This window comes from Aspergillus pseudotamarii, assembly GCF_009193445.1.
Source record: "Aspergillus pseudotamarii strain CBS 117625 unplaced genomic scaffold BDV38scaffold_76, whole genome shotgun sequence".
Classification (NCBI taxonomy): Eukaryota; Fungi; Ascomycota; class Eurotiomycetes; order Eurotiales; family Aspergillaceae; genus Aspergillus; species Aspergillus pseudotamarii.
Window position 1 is genome coordinate 17,178 of NW_022475090.1, and position 18,091 is coordinate 35,268.

General features: G+C 48.8%; 7 protein-coding genes across 7 annotated transcripts; 3 read left to right on the forward strand and 4 right to left on the reverse strand.

Moving 5' to 3' along the window:
• Window positions 1-743: 743 nt before the first annotated feature.
• BDV38DRAFT_260217 (uncharacterized protein) lies at window positions 744-2,084 on the reverse strand. Its single transcript, XM_032055892.1, has one exon. The coding sequence runs from the start codon at window positions 1,983-1,985 to the stop codon at window positions 801-803; it is 1,185 nt and encodes a 394-aa protein (XP_031908842.1). The 5' UTR covers window positions 1,986-2,084; the 3' UTR covers window positions 744-800.
• Window positions 2,085-2,877: 793 nt separating this feature from the next.
• Window positions 2,878-4,665, reverse strand: BDV38DRAFT_296585 (acyltransferase family protein). The gene has a single exon (XM_032062960.1). The coding sequence runs from the start codon at window positions 4,431-4,433 to the stop codon at window positions 2,928-2,930; it is 1,506 nt and encodes a 501-aa protein (XP_031908843.1). The 5' UTR covers window positions 4,434-4,665; the 3' UTR covers window positions 2,878-2,927.
• Window positions 4,666-5,257: 592 nt separating this feature from the next.
• BDV38DRAFT_296588 (glycosyltransferase family 32 protein) lies at window positions 5,258-6,717 on the forward strand (the record flags this gene model as incomplete). Its single annotated transcript, XM_032062961.1, has 1 exon — window positions 5,258-6,717. One exon carries the CDS (start codon window positions 5,258-5,260, stop codon window positions 6,458-6,460), a length of 1,203 nt encoding a protein of 400 aa, XP_031908844.1. The 3' UTR covers window positions 6,461-6,717.
• A 219-nt stretch (window positions 6,718-6,936) lies between these two features.
• On the reverse strand, window positions 6,937-9,767 carry BDV38DRAFT_199618 (Zn(II)2Cys6 transcription factor). Its single transcript, XM_032052427.1, has 4 exons — window positions 9,231-9,767; window positions 9,125-9,173; window positions 8,131-9,071; window positions 6,937-8,068 (listed from the first exon to the last, which is right to left on the reverse strand). The coding sequence occupies exons 1-4, from the start codon at window positions 9,312-9,314 to the stop codon at window positions 7,151-7,153; spliced, it is 1,992 nt and encodes a 663-aa protein (XP_031908845.1). The 5' UTR covers window positions 9,315-9,767; the 3' UTR covers window positions 6,937-7,150.
• Window positions 9,768-10,066: 299 nt separating this feature from the next.
• On the reverse strand, window positions 10,067-11,346 carry BDV38DRAFT_199723 (uncharacterized protein). The gene is made up of 2 exons (XM_032052429.1): window positions 10,900-11,346; window positions 10,067-10,848 (listed from the first exon to the last, which is right to left on the reverse strand). Exons 1-2 carry the CDS (start codon window positions 11,046-11,048, stop codon window positions 10,221-10,223), a joined length of 777 nt encoding a protein of 258 aa, XP_031908846.1. The 5' UTR covers window positions 11,049-11,346; the 3' UTR covers window positions 10,067-10,220.
• BDV38DRAFT_199654 (uncharacterized protein) lies at window positions 10,929-11,536 on the forward strand. Its single transcript, XM_032052428.1, has one exon. It carries the CDS (start codon window positions 11,085-11,087, stop codon window positions 11,424-11,426), a length of 342 nt encoding a protein of 113 aa, XP_031908847.1. The 5' UTR covers window positions 10,929-11,084; the 3' UTR covers window positions 11,427-11,536.
• Window positions 11,537-11,645: 109 nt separating this feature from the next.
• BDV38DRAFT_296590 (major facilitator superfamily domain-containing protein) lies at window positions 11,646-14,332 on the forward strand (the record flags this gene model as incomplete). The annotated part of the gene is made up of 8 exons (XM_032062962.1): window positions 11,646-11,865; window positions 11,932-11,975; window positions 12,037-12,086; window positions 12,140-12,473; window positions 12,532-12,657; window positions 12,723-12,961; window positions 13,146-13,284; window positions 13,357-14,332. The coding sequence occupies 8 exons, from the start codon at window positions 11,646-11,648 to the stop codon at window positions 13,645-13,647; spliced, it is 1,443 nt and encodes a 480-aa protein (XP_031908848.1). The 3' UTR covers window positions 13,648-14,332.
• Window positions 14,333-18,091: the final 3,759 nt, after the last annotated feature.

An 18,091-nucleotide genomic window follows, 5' to 3' on the forward strand; every position in this document is an offset into this window, starting at 1 on the left:
TATTCCCACCTTTTCCTCCCCCGCCTCTGGTGCAGCAATTCCGAGGTCCGTCGGCTGGCCTAAACAGGGTTAGCCTCTCGGATTCCCGAGATGTCAGGTGAATTTCTCTTCAATTTTATGTCCCCAGTAAATATTCATAAGTGCCTTTACATTGGTCTTCTTTCTTTGTTGTCTCTGAATATATGTCTGGAATTTCTTGATAGGAACAGTAAGACGTAAAAGGATTTATGTTGGTAGTAGCTTAACTCCACTCGGAGGTCCTACTACCCATGTACACACTAGCCGAGATATATATAAAAAAGCTTCACTCTCGGCCCGCGGCAAAACATCACACCTACACACGACAAGGATTGCAATGCCGTAGACTTTCCCACTAATGCGTAGCCATACTAGCTAGATAAGCTCATTTCAGGGTTCGGCTGTTCATCCGTCTACTAAGGTTCTCATCCGACAGTGATCTTCATCTCAATCTGACGATCGTGACTCTATTATGTGGGTATGCTGATCGAACCTAAGTTTATCTTGATGTCGGACAATCTCTTGTTCTTGCTGGCGGAAATGGTATAGTGACTTGAGGGTAATATGTGAAGGGTAATGTGTAAGGGTGTAAACTCCATGGTGCTGGGGTAGCTGCTAGACATAAAAACCCACCACAATCACTGAGATTGTTGTCAAAGTAAGAAAAAATAGAGAAAGAGGAAAAGAAAGAGGTAAAAACATTAGTGACCATACAAGCGGATCATGGAAGGGGAAAGACAGAAAGGTAAAACTGGAAGGGGAATAGAAAAGAAAATAAAAAATCACAACATCCCGCAAAGCCCCATATCCTTCATTAAATCACCCGCGACAATATCAATACCAGCTGTATCCTCATCCTCCTGACCAAAGGCGATGAACATCACATCATCCAAGTACCCATGATACTTGTTGCCCGGTGCTTTCCAGCTGATGGAAGTCACGTATAACATCTCCGTGTGATCCCACGCCTCTGACTCTCCTGCGGTCAGCGCCTTCGGTTTCTTTCCGTGACCAGGAGTGCCACGACCTGAGATCCAGAGGGGCTTGGTCGATATGCCATGGACATCGAATGGAGCTGACCGGCGGAATAGCATGACGTATGGCTCGTATACACTATGGAATGCATAGAAACTCTTGTGTTGGAAGATAGTGAGGATGAATGTATTGAGATCGGTCGCCTGGCACAGCGGATCCGATCGTTGGCATAGAGTGATGGTCAACGAGTTGGTCGCCTGGTGAATTGACTCCAACTCCGCGTCCTTTAATGCCGGAAGGTGTCGTTGTAAACACTGCAGGTCGGTCGCAGCCGCAAGGGGTGCCAAGTCTGGACCGACCGAGCCGTCAAGTTCCAGTCGGGCGAAGACTCGGTTGGGAGCCACATCGTAATGGACATACGCTTGTCCTGTAGCGTCCCAGAAGAGAAACCAGTTCTTCTCGACGGCCCCGTAGGGAAGCGGACGTTGCAACTCGGTGGCCTGGCGGAACCCATGATCGGACAAGATATCCATGTCTCCCTTCCAGTCGACCAGTGGCCGGAAGTCATGGATCCACTGTCCGAAGCAGGTAAATTGAGAGTTGGACCCGTAGACGGCATACGGTGCCTCGGGCCCATAGAAGACACGCGCATCATGGGGTCCGATGTTGAGGGTGAAGTAGGACAGCTCGCCCAAGCAGTTCTTACTATCGCCGACCGTCGCGGCGATCGGAAGAATCAAGGGAGGCTCAATACAGCCTAGGGTTCGTCCGCCATCCCGAAAGACAGCGTCGCAAACTAGTTCGGCGAACCAGACCGAGCTCTTTTGCTTGTCGGGAGGCTTGTGCAGTTGTGCGGTGATAATCCATGTATTCGGCTGCTCGGGATGGGGAATAATACTAGGATTAATGGCCTGCCGGCCACCGAAGTCGATTTTAAACAACTTCTTGTCTGGGTTTGATACAGAGTACAACTCCGTATGAGTGGCGGACATGTCTATCTTGGGGTCCGAGGACGCTTCGAGACCCGTGTGTTGGTTCTCATATTGTTGTTGTTCATATTGCTGAGCCCAGCGATTTCCGCTAGGATCCGGACTTGGGCTCTGATCAGGTTTTGGAAAGGAATGACTGAAAGGAAGACTACTATTGCGATGGAGATAGTTGCGATGGTACAACTGAAGCCCTAGCACGACGAGGACCAGCACCACGCCAACAACGGGGACGATGCGCTTCAACCCTTTCGCCAGCATGACTAACGAAAGAGGGGTAGCAGGGAAATCAACTCCGATAGTCGAGCAGACATCAGCCTATTGTACGGGGGGGTTTCTTGGAGCTAACAGGAGAAATCAACCGCGTTGGGAGGCAAATTAGGGCACGGTGCAGGTTTGGATACTTTTTGTCCCGCGTGCGCCATTTTTTGTTATTATTTTTCTAAGCTCAGCCGTGTTTTCCCCTCTCATGTATCCAGGGACCAGCAGCAATTCGTCACGTAACCCTGGTTGTTAGCTCGACTTAGTGGCGTCTTTTAAGATTTGGTCGAGCTTCTTTTCCCCGGGGTTGCAACCACTGAACATCTCCGTCTGGGGTATTGGAGGATCCACCTCTACCACCTTACCATGAGGAGAATACATGTGATAGCTGTGGGTATACGCAAGACCTTTTTAATTAATCTATCTCCTGTTGGCGTGGTTATTTTATTTTTATTTTTATTGTTAATTTTATTTTCTCTCTCCCACTTGTATCGGAAGCGGAAATTGGTCCGTGGTGGATCCTTCAACTCATTATCTTACGAGCGACTGATAATACCTTTGGTCACAAGGGAAGCCAAGGAAGAAAAAAAAAAAAAAGAAAATACCGATCGCTGAAACTACGAAGAAAGCTCGTGAATTGCAAAGAAAATAACAAACTTTGTTTCTATATATGTGTAAAAAAAAATACTATGATTGGTTTGCGGGAGCCAGCGTCTTCCGATAAAACCACTGTGCAAACCGAACACTGGGCTCGTCGACGAATTTGGTCACTATCTCCGCGAGCCAAAGCGTCACCGGCAGCAAAATGAGGTGGGGAGCGAAGAAGTTCAATTCCAATCCAAGTGGGCCAACTTTGGGCAGAGGGAAGCGATTAATCCACCCTGGACAGGTTGTCGCATGCGAGTCCCGAACCCAACCCACCGCGGCATAGAGGCGATCCCCCAATACCCAAAGGACGGGTCCGTGGACCAAATAGAATGCGAAGGAGATGCGGCCAAGATATTGGTTGAATGGAGTTTCAAAGAAGCTTTTCAGCCAGTGGATCCGCGAAATTGATGCCACCAAAAAGGTTGCCGCCCAGAAGAGATAGAACCATTTGAAATCAAAGACCGCCTGGGGCTTCAGGTAGGACAAGTAGTGCCACCCCGGAGATTCTCTTAAGAACTGTTCCTCCCATGTCCGGGACGGAACACCACCCAAGTACATGCTGATACACAACATGGCGTAAAATATGCCCTCCTTGAACGGCTCTAGCATCATGAAGACGTCGGGAAGCTCGTCCCTGGCGGCACGTAGATCCAAATCACAGAGCAGCATACCGGACATGAAGAGTGCGCAGAACCAGCCGTCGGCGATGTACATGAAGTAGAAGATCAATCCGAGTTCACACAACAGTCGCGCGTTGGGTCGGCATTTCGAAAATGCCTGGAGAGCTGTGTAGATGACGATGGAACCGCGAAACTCGACGGGAATAGACCACGAGTGGAAATTATAGGTAAACCAGGGTTCACCACCGGTGCGGAAGACGAAGCTGAAGTTCTTCAACTCGACATACCAGTTCCAGAGCTCCTCTCCGTAGCTTGATTTGATCTCGGGAGTTGCGTGGATGCGAAACAAATGTAGATATGTCATGTACACAAAGGTGGTGCAAATAACGGGAATGTGCAGTCGTAGCCAGCGCCGGAATAAGGCAGAGGCTAGGTTATCCCCCAGTTGAAGATAGTCGCCGGCTCTGATCAAAGAGAGTGGTTTGGCGGAAAGCACATAGCCCGACAGCACGAAAAAGACGCTGACGGCGAAGTGGCCACCCGAAAAGAAGATGCGCACGCCAGGGAAGGCAACGAAGTAGTGTTTCTTCTGGTAGCCGTAGGCATTCTCAAAAATCATCTCGGCCCCGATGCCATCGTGAGCCCACAGCTCATGATGACCCCAGTATACGAGAAAGGCTGCAAAGCCTCGAAGTCCGTCCAGGTAAGCGGTACGCCTGCCCTGGTGGCTGCTGTGGCCACCAATTCCGGTCAGGAATGCCGGCCGGAGGTGATCAACACACCATTGAGCGGCCCGCGTAGGAAAAGATCGGATCCGGGACGTTGGGCGCGATTTCCAATATCCCTTCTCTAATGTGCCCTCCAGATCTACTGTACGCATTTTGGGAATGTCACCAAGACCGCTCTCTTCGTGGTAACTGGCCATTATGGCGATTCAATGGCCCTGGGTAGCTGGACCAGCGCAATTGCCCTCACGGAAGGATGACGAAAACTGGTATTTGAGGGCGGAGATAATCCTGGTCCGCGCGGTTTCAGAGACGGGAGATCTGACCCGGCTCGTGCGGAGACTGGGGAATGGAGAATGAGAAGAGGCAATGACCAATTTAGACCCAGATAAGAGACGTAATGCTGGAGTAGGGCATCACACATCACATGCGGTGATGAGTCGAAAATTCCGAGGAAATCCTTTGGCCAATAACACCCAACCAACTGGGAACTAAATAGAGCAGTCGTCAGCTTGGTGATCTGTTCGTAGAGTCTTATCGTCCCCCAGCGACCAAGACACATGCGTCGGGGTCCATACTTGGCTCTCAATGTAACCCTGGAGCCGAGGCTTACCCCAGACCCCCCGGCACTGTGGGAATCGCGTCGACCCAGTGAAAGAGGCACGCTACCAATAGCGTCTTAAGCAGCGGCTCCAGTGGCGCACTAAATGGATCTGGACTTTACCCCGAATGAGCTTAATGTTGTCCATGGATGCAGCACGGTCAAGTACACGCTAAAACACAGCCACTCAGCACCAATGAGACCATGGACGCTAACGGGGATAACTAAAACTAGCGAAATTAAGACGAAGCTGTAAGGATGATCCAACAAAAATCTTGTTGAGCGGCGGGGACACGAGATAGCAATCTCCGCATGGTCCGTGACGCGAAGCTCATAAACGTCGGAGGGTATCCTTTTCTCCTGGGTCCCCGTCCATTGACATTCTTGGGTTATGCGTCTCCGGAAAAACTAATGACATCCTCAATGTCCGGAGTGTGCCTGCCGAGACAGATCCGCAGGATTATCCCCGGATGCCTGGCGGCCATCTTGTTTGTGTCTTATCTTTCTATCACGGACACGTTTGGCGAGCTAAGTGATGGTCTATCTTACCGATCCTGTGAAACCCACCGATTTTTCCCTAAGAAGATCTGGCAATCATGGAAGGTTGCTCCATTCGAATTCGAGGAGCGTGACCTGGCCGTGGCTCGCAGCTGGACGTCCAAGAACCCCAGCTATCGCTACGAAGTACTGACTGATCAAAATGATCTTTACTACGTTGAGACCCACTTTGGACCTGACGGGTTTAATCGCCCGGACATTGTGGACACTTATCGCTCTCTTACGGCACAAATCATCAAAGCAGACCTACTTCGATATTTGATCATGTACGTTGACGGCGGAGTTTGGGCCGATATTGACGTCGAGGCTCTCCGCCCAATTGACCGATTTATTCCAGAACGCTACGATGAGCACGATATCGATGTCGTTATTGGAGTCGAAATCGATGAACCAGATTTTAATGATCATCCCATCCTTGGGCAGAAGTCGCAGTCGTTTTGCCAGTGGACCTTCATGGCCAAACCACGGCAGCCTGTGATGATGCGGTTGGTCAATCACATCCTGGAGTGGCTAAATGAGCTTTCCGTCAAACAAGGCAAGCCCATCGCGGAATTGGAGTTGGACTTTGATGATATCATAAGTGGGACAGGACCATCTGCGTTCACATCAGCGGTGTTGGCCGAGATGAGCATCAACGCGGGGCACGAGGTGACATGGAAGACCTTCCATAATATTCCCGAGTCCAAGCTTGTTGGAGGCTTTCTCGTCCTCACCGTAGAGGCATTCGCAGCGGGTCAAGGCCACTCCGACAGTGGGAACCATAACTCCCGCAGTGCCTTGATCAAGCACCATTACCACGCCTCGGGATGGCCCTCCAAGCATCCACGGTATAACCACCCGGTATACGGCGAAGTTGAGCGATGCAATTGGAACAAGGATTGCGTAGCGCAATGGGATTCAAATACCGCCGCATTTGCTGCGCTTTCCCCAGAGGAACAAGAACATCAGATCGCTCTCAAAAGAGCTTTAGATGGTGAAGCAAACCCGGTTCAAGACCAAACAGCCTGGGTTAACCCTGAGCCCGATCCGGAATGGCAGCAACCGGAGTGGCAGCCAGAGTGGCAATGATCTCCTTCTTGAGATTGACGGCTAGCTTCACGAGGCTGGGAGCGTGACTGACTCACGTCAAGTATCACAGTCACAGTGTGAGCAAGAGCGTTTTAAGGAGCACATGATAACCTTCCAGTGGATTGAGCCTAAGAGGGTTGAGCCTAAGAGGGACCAGGAATGGCTCACTGAAGATATTCCTATCCGCTCCTCTTTCCTATCCTCCATGAAGAAGAAAGTGTTGCAGCATTGATCTGAAGCTTTTCATGGTGCGGCGTTCAGGTATGGTGGCAAGAACTAGCATGTCGTATTGGAGTTTTGGTTTATCTGCTTTTTTTTTTTTTTATTTTTTTTTTATTTTTTTTACTTTATATTGCCCGTTCCCCTCGATCCGCCTCTTCCTGCAAAGAAGGTTGAGTGGTTACAGCGCGACTGAGGTAATGGTCTGATAGATGGGCGGCTCTCTGTTTAATTATCTAGTCATTTATGGTTCATAGCATAGAGGGACCTGTCAGTTAAGGCATTCCAAAGAAACGTCTACGATGATAAAATGGGAAATTTAATATCCAGTACAAATGAGTTCAATTGTAAGCTGCGACTTTCGTACAAGGACTTCATATACATACTTTGCCGTTCTATAATACAGTGCCGTACGTATGCTTTTATACATGTTGAAAAGCTTCGCGGATTATAAAGCTGACGCGTGATGTGTCAACTATCGAAAAGGCCCCATGAGCTCTCCACGCTGTTCAATGGGAATTGACTGCGGATATAGTCATCATCCACCAGCTCATCAAGCATGGCCCAGAAGGTGTCCTGATTCATTGCCGGAAACCCTGCCGATTCTTGTAGAGCCCCAGCAGGTGAAATACCGGCCTCCGGCAGAAAGGATGTATCGTCCAAGCCACCGTGAGGGATAGATGACAAAGATACTAGATCTATCATCCGTTTAGCAAGGACCTCAAATATGTCACGGAACTTGGTGGCTGTCGGCCATCGTTCGGATATCGCAAAGAGAACGTTAGAACACGAGCGAATGTCTTCGAATCGAGCTAGGTCTGCATGCTCCCTCTCTGCCCAGATACAGTAGAGCAATGTCAGACCAGCTGTGAAGATAGAATGCAGAGCGAGGAAGTTCCACCCTAAGGGCCTTCTTTGGTGTAAAGTTCTGTAGTACTGGCAAATATCTCCCGCTGCTCTAGCACTTAATGCTAGATACTCTTTATCCTTGGGCGAGTTTGTCTCGGAGGAAACATGGGTTATTCGGTGTTGCAGGAGCATGCGCAAAGCCTTGCTGTGTTGTATGCGGAAGAATTCCGGGGTGTCATACAGAGAGTAACCTTCCTGTAGCTGGCCATCTGATGTAAATTTAAAGGGTGTGTTATTCAGCCACTCGAGGAGTTCCTGTCGATAAGAGTCGATTGTCTCATCATAAGAGTAATCCTGCATGGTCTCTGGGGTACTAGCACTGTAAAGTTCCTGCTTGATCCTGCTCTCCAGCCGCCTAAGCCGACATAAGTGAACGAAGGAGGATAGATTCAAAGGTTTTGTTTCGGTAAGTATCGCAGAGGACTGGTTGTATTGAATTTTCATGCCGTTGACAGGGCTTTGTTCCAGCGCACAAGGTAACTGACACGTAGATTATGGTTTAGCCAGTAGGTATCATATCTCCATCTGAGTGATTCACATACATCAACATCAATATCATTTTCCGACAGGGCGAACGGACGCCCTAGAGTCAAGGATACAGCACGGTCAAGCACATAAGCGCTCCAAAAGACTCGTCGCCGGATCTGAATGCGATATGGGTCCTGTGCTCGTGGGCCGCCACATTTGATGTTACGGTGCATTCCCAATTCCACGGCATACCGAACCGCGAATCCAATGATATGCCAGCCGCCTAAGTTAGAAATACTACCTGGAGTACGAAGAATGTACAATGCTAGTAGAAGTAAAGATTGAACTCTCTCGAGCCCCGGAACTTGGAGCGCCTCGTCAGCGTACCGAGTAGCGTTCGAATAGTAAAATTCCGGGTTGATGTTCCCGCCCATTTCTGGATGAAGCTGCATAATGCGGGCACTGATTGCCAGCACCATATGAAGCTGGAACAGCTTGGATGGGCCGACACTCCTCGTATCTCTAGACCCTTGATAAGAACGGTAAAACTCGTCAAAACCGAGCTTGTCCAGAAATGGGTACCGGGGATGAACGCGGCTAAAGAAAATGTCCACCAACTTCCGCTCGACCTGGGGATCGGGTCTACTGAGGTTGTTCATGGACACACAAATATCATTGTCAGCCTGTGTATTTGAGGACGCGGTTGATTCAAGCGCTGGCGGTGGAATTGGTGATTGAGATAGTATCCCTTCCACCATTTTCGATAGAGAAAAGCCTGCGGTCGCGCCGACAAAGAAAGGTTCGGCCGTGGCATTCATGCTTAGAAGGGCCACATTGGTTGATAGTTCGGCTGTTACCGATGTCACTTGGTGCTCCGACGCTGGGGCGATGTTGTGCTGGGCACGACCTTCCAACTCCGCGACTTTGCTCTCCAAACCTCGGGTATATTCCAGCAGGCTGGCGTACTCTTCACTCATATCACCCCCCATGCGGCTTAGTCCTGCCCAGGTGCAAGCTTCAGTCGTCAGTTGGACAAACATGGTTCATTTCAAAGGTGCATATATATACAAGCTCTCGCCTTTTGACATGGCGTGCATACTGGACGCGTCCCATTGCACTACGTGAGGTTAGTACTACGACATAATAGTATTACAACCAGGGGTTTCGAGTGTACTTTGGTTTTCCGTCGTTTGCAGCGCAGGCACGCGATGGGCGCCCGGGTCCGCTTGGAAGATGAGAGATTCCCCGGATCATTCATTGATAACAATCAGATAGTAGATAGTTGGCCGTGAGCAAGAAAAATGTTGGATTGCGGTGAATGACAGGATCGAGTGGAGAAGGGGAAGAAATGGTTGGTTTTGGGGGGACTATTTTAGTATTAAAAGGGGTCCAGGCCATAGACAAATCAGCTCACACCCTAAACGGGGCGTCTCCACCATTCTTCACTCTCCAATACGACCTTATTGAGTAATCCAACGCTCGTCTAAGGAATGATCTTCGTGAAGTCTCTCCATACCAATTTCCTAAATGGTCGATCGACATGCAAATGAGGTCCACGTGATTGCTTCCCCTGATTGAATAGGAAGGCGGAATAGTTTTCCACCGTTCACTGTATGCACGTTTTGCATCTGATTTATCGCCTCGACTCAAATGCTCGCTTTAGGGCAAACTCTTGGAAGGTCCCCCTGCATGGAGGCCCCTTACATACTTTGATCGACCTTTTGGTGAGGTTATAGATGACACAGCTGACCGTGCATGTCGAACCAGAATACGGATTCGGATGACCTGGCTGTATAAACGGGCCCTTGGTTGCCTTCCTGGCCGAATGCTCACAGAGACTGTGAGGATACCCAGCATGGTCCTTGAAAGCGTTCATAATGTCGGCCTCCGTCAGAAAACCGATGAGCGCTTTTCTCCGGATGCCCACTTCCAACCGGTCGGCACGATACCACGTACTGCCCCCCACTAAAGTATCCTGGATCTCGGACTGACACAAAAATGACTGCGTTTGAAAATGGTTGCTATGCAGAATATACGGAGTGTCAGAGCCAGCTGATCCGGATATTCTGAAAATGATTTTGGGGGTTATTTCTAGACAGATTCCCATATTGTCTGCAGTTGTCAGCATCAAATTGCATGAAACGTGGCGAGGTGTTCTGGCGACTCATTTGAGGCCGTCGGCATAGCTAGGGCTTTCTAGGAATAGTCGTCGTAGAGCCGAGGACGGAGGAATAGCCGGCATTTTCCCTTTCCCCACAGCGTCGTCCATCGAGAATGGCAGTGCATCAATTGAGCTGCACAGTGAATTTGCACATAACCCCAGCCCATCCGAATTCATTCCTGATCGGCATAATTGACCCGCCTCAGTTACGAGGAACAACGACGGTAGATTCTCCGAAGGGTGTGGATGGACCTCTAGATAGATGATCCCATCCTCCTTGAGGAGCCGATCTGACATATCCCAATTTTGAGCCGTGTATACTTCTCCATCGCCGGTCGCTTCAGATAGGATAATCGCGCTAGTACATTCAGAAGACGCTCGCGGGTACGACGGATAATAACGTTCATCTTCAGTCTCCGAGGCCAGCTTAGGAAGACTTCGAGTTGGATCGTTTTCCGTTGTCGAAGGATTGCTAATATGTGAAAGGTCATATCGAGCGTTCAATAAGATTATATCTTCCAGGTCCACTCCTGCACCATCGGCGACGCCACGCATCTCTGTGAGGCCCGATAACCAATAGTTTTCCAGCCCTGGAATATAGCATTCCCGAATAATTCGCAGCGCAGTGGGCCTGCCGTAGTATGAGCATATCAAGGCGAGATGGTTGGACGTTGTCTCTCACCATGCGATAAGATTCCCTGGCTGTTTATAATGAGTAATATTTCGCAGAATTTTATCCTTGACTTGCTGTCCATGCGAGAAACCGCGATCATAGGGCAACCCGTGCACCACGACATGCTGATAATGGTCGCCGCTTTCTTCGCTTGGCATATTGGCGTTAAAGATTAGGGCTTGGCATAGGCAGATATGAGAAATGGGAGAGCTTCCACGTCGGTTTTCTGTTCTTATCTTGACCTGGGATTGTATGTTTTTTCAGCCAGTGGATGTTGTACGCACAGCGAATATAAGTGCTTTATAAAAATGGTTTGTAAATTGTTTGATGATAGAGCACCATCGGCAGGCTCCCGACGGCTTAAAAGACAATCGGGAGCTTGCCGAGCCATCGGGAAGAGCCGAGCCTCTTTATCATGTTCTATCTGCAAAACCCCTGCTATTCAGCCCACAGTCAGTAGCCACCACAGAAGAAGAATGATTTGCCTCCCAGGAAGGGCCGCGCCGATCCCGCCATTCTCCACATGGGATAACTAGGTTCATTCTGAGATGTGAGGATTATGTGGAAACGCTGCGGGGAATGCCTTGGCCCTTGTCTGGGGCATGAAACAATCCTGGGAGACTGATCAAAAGCTTGTCGGAGTTTCATAAAACTCCGACTTTTGACACCCCCTTACCTTCATCGTCCCATATATATTTAACTGCCATGTCAATAAATCCTGCTTTTTGGAACCTTTGGGCGAAATTCATGCAACCATGAGTTCCAAGGACGTGGATGTCGCTGTCGCCACCTGTCCAGGAGCGGATGTTGAACAACCCAAACAACCCCACGGATACGATGACGCCATCAACATATTCAACGGGGAGTCAGGAGAGATAGATGTCGAGTTTACGGACAAGGAAGCCTCTGTCGTTCGCTGGAAGATTGACTTAATCATTGTCCCGATGGTAACTGCGATGGAACATCTGGCCTGTGGTTCTCTGCTGACCGGACCCTATTGATAGATGACCGTGAGCTACATCCTTTCGTTCATCGACAAAGGTATTCTATCTACTGCTGCCGTTTATGGACTGAGGACAGATCTGGTGAGCAATGGAAATATCCTCTTGCGGGGAGTAACCGGGAAAGCTTACAATTCCCAAATAGAACTTGAAGGGCCAACAGTATAGCTGGACATCGTCGATCTTCTATTTTGGGTATGGATAAACCGTTTGAGACTTCAAGTGTTTTTGTCTGACCAGAATTGTAGGTATCTTTTCTGGCAATACCCAAATTCGATCTTCATGCAAAAGCTTCCTATCGGCAAGTGGATAGGATCCATGATCTTTATGTGGGGACTTTGTGTCGCAACAACTGCCGCGTCGACTAATTTCGCAACACTCGCTGTGAATCGGTTCTTCTTGGGCCTCTTCGAGGCTTCCAACAACCCTGCATTTACGCTATTGGTCAGTCAATACTTCACGAAGAATGAGCATGCCCTACGATCATGCATTTGGTGGGCTGGTGGACCAATTGGTGCCTTTATCGGTGATGGTGTCTCGAATGGTATCGGCCATGTGCATGGGAAACTGTCCCAATGGCAGGTATGACTAGAACCTCCCTTTGTCTGTCGTGCAAGGTGTTTTGCTGAGACTCTGTTAGTATCTATATCTTATCTTTGGTCCTATCACTATGCTGTGGGGAATTATAGTCTTTTTCGCCATGCCCTCCTCACCCATGTCGGCGTGGTTCTTGACGCCTCGGGAGAGGAAGATTGCTGTGGTTCGGGTGAGAACATTTCTTCTTCAGCTGGATCCGTTCAAAACCATGGCTATTAACAGTGGCCATTACAGGTGCTCCACAATCACGCGGGCCTTCAGAACCGACAATACAAAGTTTATCAAGTCAAGGAAGCCCTTCGCGATCCTCAGGCGTGGATGCTGTTCTCCATTGTATTCTTACAGTGTATACCCGGAGGCGGGTTGAACGCGTTTAACAAGATTATTCTCACGGGCCTTGGTTTCTCAAGTGTCGAATCCACTGTTGTCGCTATGCCAGAACATGCCGTTCAACTTGTCAGCGTGTTACTTGCGTGAGTCCTAAGATGCTCAGTGTCATTGATGACCCGCTGACAGTTTCAGGGGTATTGTATGCTCGTGGATCGGTAAGGGTAGATGCATTGCCATGATCCTCAGCAACGTATGTGTGCTTGTGGGCAGTGTTCTATTATACAGTAAGTTTCGATCACTTGTATACTGACAGGTCACTCACAAGAGAGCAGCTCTGCCGACCGATCGGAAAATGTCTCGCCTGGGAGCTGTATATTCACTGTTGACTTGTACGGTGTCCTATATAATGTGCATGTCCATGATATCGTCCAACATCGCGGGATTCACCAAGAAAATGACCGTCAGTGTAAGTACATGAGACCCGTGGCAGCCTTCGGTACCCTTGATAAGTGTCTGACTCAATGCCACCTCACTACAGGTTATGATTTTTGTCGGCTACTGTGTGGGTCAGATTATCACACCGCAATTTTTTCTATCGAAGGAAGCACCAACCTATCCTACTGGGTTCCGTGCATATTTCGTTACATCGTCCATGATGATCGTAGTTGAAGCGGCCCTAATGTTCTATCTGCTTAATGAAAACAAGCGTCGGGATAAATGTGCGCTTGAGTCAGGGGTGCCCCAGGATACCAACGAGCATCGTATTGTCGAGACGGATCTATTAGATCTGACTGATTGGGAGCGGACTCAATTCAGATATGCCTGGTAGCCGGAGGGTCAGTGTGCACTGTTTCATGAAAGTCTGCATTCTGTTCGCATTCATCCTGTGTGTCCCATACATTGCCTTTCGCCATATGTCAGATCGAAAAACACAGCAGGCATATAAGCGAACTCTGGGATACCTTGTGTCATACCTATTCTGCTGCTATATGTGTAATATAAGCTACGACATGATGGAGAAGCCGACGATCTATATGATTATGACTTGATTGAACCTCTCTCCTACATACCTATCTTACTGCTTCAGACGGGCTTAATGCCCATATCCCTAGTTATGTCTGGGACTTGAGCTACCGTTCATTGAGCTCCTTGGGACTGGTATCTTGAACCAAGAGATATAAGAAATGGACCATAAGATCAACCATCCTGACTTCGTTAGAGAAAGCTTATCCTCGGGGAAGTATTATCTCGTTCACGGTGGCGGAACTGACCTGATTGAATCTCGCAAAGATACCTAAGGACCAAAAACTGTCATCAAACTTTCGCAGCTTGGAGAACTGAACCTGAATTTCAAGCGCACAGTCAGATCCACTCCAGGCTTCTTACACTTGAAAACCCAATCTCTGCTATGAGAACTGTATATGTCAGTCAACCACCCAACTCTAGCTAACCAGAAAGTTGCAGCAGTGGAGTACCATGTACAACAACCTGAACAGAGTAACCAGGTCCCGCTAGGGTGAGTTGTTATTCCCAAGGCACCGCGCACATACAGAATATTTCTGTCACCCGTGATGATACTTCCGGCAGAGGTTGAATAGATGGTACGCGTTTTTGTCGAAAGGCTTTCCGACTTATTGTATTAGGCCATTATGAGGTGGTCCTTTGTTAATCGTATCTGTCGGATCGTTCGGGCACCCGCACTCCTGGAAACAACGCGAAAGTGCAATATTACAAGTCCGGGGCAATTCGATCTGTGTTATTTTAGTTGCACCAGTATTGAATGGGCCAAACCTATCAGCATCTCGCTTGTATGGATGGGGTGCAAAAGCCAAGGTCCGAAAGTAGGAGGCTTAAAGACGGTCACACTAATGATGGCATACGGAGCAAGACAGACGAGATGAACATAAACAAACGGTGCCGATACGGGTCTTCCAGATAGTAAGTATGGTGCCAATTTTATTGCTGGCATTGCCTCTGAAATGGAGCAAATTCTTGGTCATCCTCGCATTCGCTTGCTAGTTGAGATTTGGGGTGGGGTCATAACGGTGCACAATAATATTGAATTAGAGGATGTTTAGTGAGTGAACTATTGGGCACTGGCTCAAGTGTCCTGCCATAACAACACTGCTCTAAGAAAGGCTGGATACTTACAGCCTTCTCCGCGGGCCATAGCATCCGTGATTCCGTATCGAGCGGCGTGAAGTCCGATCCTTGGCTTGCTAATGTTCCTCAACAAATCACGGAGTTGAATGAGATATGCTGCTATATTGGAGAAGGACCCGGTATCCCATACGCATCGCACTATACAAACTCAGAAAAAAGGGAAACATGTGATACATGCGACGTCTCAAAAGTCCAAGCAAGACCGAAGATAATGCTTAACGCCCGCCACTATGGCATGATCGCGTCCGGCAATCTGGCCACAAAAGCTCTAACGACGAGCGACATCAGACCCTTTAGCAAAAAGAAACAATGTGCTCGACTTTGAGACGGAGACGGTGGGAATCATGAGTATCCTGTCGTCACTTATCAAGCCAGATAACTAAGGTTACTGAGACACAGGAACAAAAGTGGCAGAGCCCAGCGCTGTAGCGTATGCCAAGCTCCTCCTTTCCTCGTGTTCGGCCAAATATCCAATCGGACTCCCCGAAGGGGTTGTCTAGTATATCTATAGTGGGGCACTGACAGGCTGCAGATGCTCAATCTAGCTGCTGAGTTCGCCCTCAAGCCACCCCAGACCGATGGGTTGGCGCCAAAATGACAATCCCCGTAACCAGGCAGATCTCAAATTGCCACCAGATCCCTGACAAAGTATGGTCTCTGGGTGCGATTCTGCTTGCAAGCTAGAACAGCACGTACACGTACTTGGACTGGCTAAGGAGGATGCTATCCTTGGCAGAGGCCCTTATACCTCATGATCTGTTCAGCTCTACGCTCTGGCGCTATCTCATGGTAGTATCCTTTATCTAATTATGCCCTCGTGTTCCCCATTGGTACAACCACTGACACATATGTGTGAACGAATAAATAGTCTGATATGGACACAGGGTCTTTCCGCTGTTCAGGACATCACGCCACTACCGCTCTTGTTGCAGTAGTTCATGGTATAGTGTCCACACATAGGATGTCCATAGAAAACGTTACTCCTGATCCTGTTCGCAGCTGCTAGACTACACAACGCTATTGCATAATACCGCCAACAATCGGAAGCTCGATTTTAGATAACAAGAAATGCTTTTTACGCAACAACAACTAGCCAAATTACTGTAAGAGCCCGATAATCATGCTAGAGAAGTAAACAAGTGTCCCGCTATACAAGGATGTATCGGCGCGGGTGATCTCCACTTGTCGGCGAAGATCTTTAGTAAACGGCGACCATCTCCCGTAGCTTCTTCGCATCGAGAATGAATTGTTATTCCGATGTAGACCCGACGCTTCGAATGGAGTTTGCTCAGGACATTGGTAGAGAAAAGTCAACATTATGCAGGAGGATCTACTACATGATCCACTAACGTGCGCATTCGAACCGCTTTCCATGGACCTGGATGACGGCACAGCTGCAGGAGAAAGTCACCCACGTCTGCAAAAAAAAAAGGGGGGGGGTCAAGGATCTGCACGTGTCTCCAGCGTAGGCGCAAGCGAAAAGGGCTTCATAATGCTTGGTCGATTTAGAGCCAATTAGGTGGAAATCCGCACGCATGTACGGGTCTTCAGACCGGGATCTTCGGGCTACCATTTTTCCCGCTCAAACCGCCGGTATAGATGTGGCGGAAGTAATGCTTTCAGGTCAGTCCGATGCTGAGAGCTCCGGTGGTGTCGGTGTCTCATTTCCCAGCGAATCCCGGTGTATTGTGCTAGCACAGGAGTCGACCTGAGCCGACTCTCAGAGTCAAAGCCGTCCCTATGGATACTTACCTGTCAATGTCTCTGCTGTTAAGTTCTGGAACAGCATTGGAACGCTTAATGAGCGCCTATTAAGTGTGGGTCGTGCTAGAAAGTTTTGTCGTTGATTAAGCGCGTACTAGTGAAGCGGAAATAGACACGGGCACATCAAACGGCAATACTAGATCTGCTGGACCTCAGCCCATGCTAAACAGGCTATTCTGAGGGAAAGACTCATTATGTGCTGTTGGGGTGTGTGGCGCGATAGCAGACAGATGCCTGCCCCGAGTTGTCAAGTACTCGGCAACTGAGTTACCCTCAGGATAGACATTCGAGAGATTTCTTGAAACCGGTCTCTTGGCATACTGGCCAAGCCGGCGTGAACCTGATCCTGTCAATTTTATGTTTAGGAACGGGATGCGTTCTGGTGAGTTTGATCTTGCTGTTGGATCGAGGCCAAGAGAGTGGTATTCCTTCCCGGCAATGTTCTCACCGGGTCCTCATTTTGGCCTCCGAAAGTGACTGCGGGAGAAGAGGGAGCAAAGTTAGGCCGCGAGACTCTCCTAACTTCTCTTCGGAAACATGAAGTTGCGGGATACAAAAAAAAAAAAAAAAAAAAAAAAAAAAAAAAAAAGGAAGAATATTCTCGTGAGTCAACAATCTTCTCGGACCGTTTCTGGCATTACGAAGCCGAATGAACTCCTGTTAATCAAGTCACTCCTTTCTCCTATTTCCATTGGTCCGAGGCCGAGGGCGATTCCTCACATGTCCGAATAAGCCCTGGAAATTTTTGCTCAGAAAACCAACATCAACCCACACTCTTCAACTACACCTCCACCCAATGCCACCCTGAACACGTTTACGCACATGCGAACTCGGTATTTCATGATCAAGACCCCCTAGTGTTCCACCCTTAGTCCGTTGAATTAAGCATTAACCTGACAGGGGTGTTCACTTGGTGTAGATAGTAGTTACTAGCTAGTACTTTGCAGAGAAGGGGTTACTATCTTTCTATCACATAATGTGATCGACCTGTAGCCCCTCACTCGAACAGGTCCGGAGTTATACCGGGGTTACTAACGACGAGTAAGCAAATCGTGAGGGATTTTTATTCCGAAGTCAGTAGATCGATCGGGTTGGCTGGGTGTGTCCCGCACCCGCGACACGGAGAATTTCCCGATGTATTCGAAGCTTTTTCTCAATTGCTTAGAGAAGACGATCCTGAAACTGTGGGAGGGTAAATCCGGGTGCCTCTCCGTTGATTGATGGCGCCCGTTCAGAATCTCAGTATGCGCGGGTCTCCGCGACGGGTAGAAGATCAGCCACAGGAGTCAAACTATTTACTGACTTAGAACGAGAGAGGAATAGTCACGAGGGAACGGGAACCCTTG

Excerpts from the sequence above, each read along its gene's own strand:
- BDV38DRAFT_260217 (XM_032055892.1), bottom strand. The coding sequence starts at position 1,985 with ATGTCCGCCACTCATACGGAGTTGTACTCTGTATCAAACCCAGACAAG.
- BDV38DRAFT_296585 (XM_032062960.1), bottom strand. The coding sequence starts at position 4,433 with ATGGCCAGTTACCACGAAGAGAGCGGTCTTGGTGACATTCCCAAAATG.
- BDV38DRAFT_199618 (XM_032052427.1), bottom strand. The coding sequence starts at position 9,314 with ATGAATGATCCGGGGAATCTCTCATCTTCCAAGCGGACCCGGGCGCCC. Across the intron at positions 9,072-9,124 it reads ATGTCAAAAGGCGAGAGCTT|CTTGCACCTGGGCAGGACTA; the intron begins GTATATATATGC and ends TGACGACTGAAG. Across the intron at positions 8,069-8,130 it reads AAAATGATATTGATGTTGAT|TTACCTTGTGCGCTGGAACA; the intron begins GTATGTGAATCA and ends TCTACGTGTCAG.
- BDV38DRAFT_199723 (XM_032052429.1), bottom strand. The coding sequence starts at position 11,048 with ATGCCAAGCGAAGAAAGCGGCGACCATTATCAGCATGTCGTGGTGCAC. Across the intron at positions 10,849-10,899 it reads CCAGGGAATCTTATCGCATG|GCCCACTGCGCTGCGAATTA; the intron begins GTGAGAGACAAC and ends ATACTACGGCAG.
- BDV38DRAFT_199654 (XM_032052428.1), top strand. The coding sequence starts at position 11,085 with ATGAGAAATGGGAGAGCTTCCACGTCGGTTTTCTGTTCTTATCTTGAC.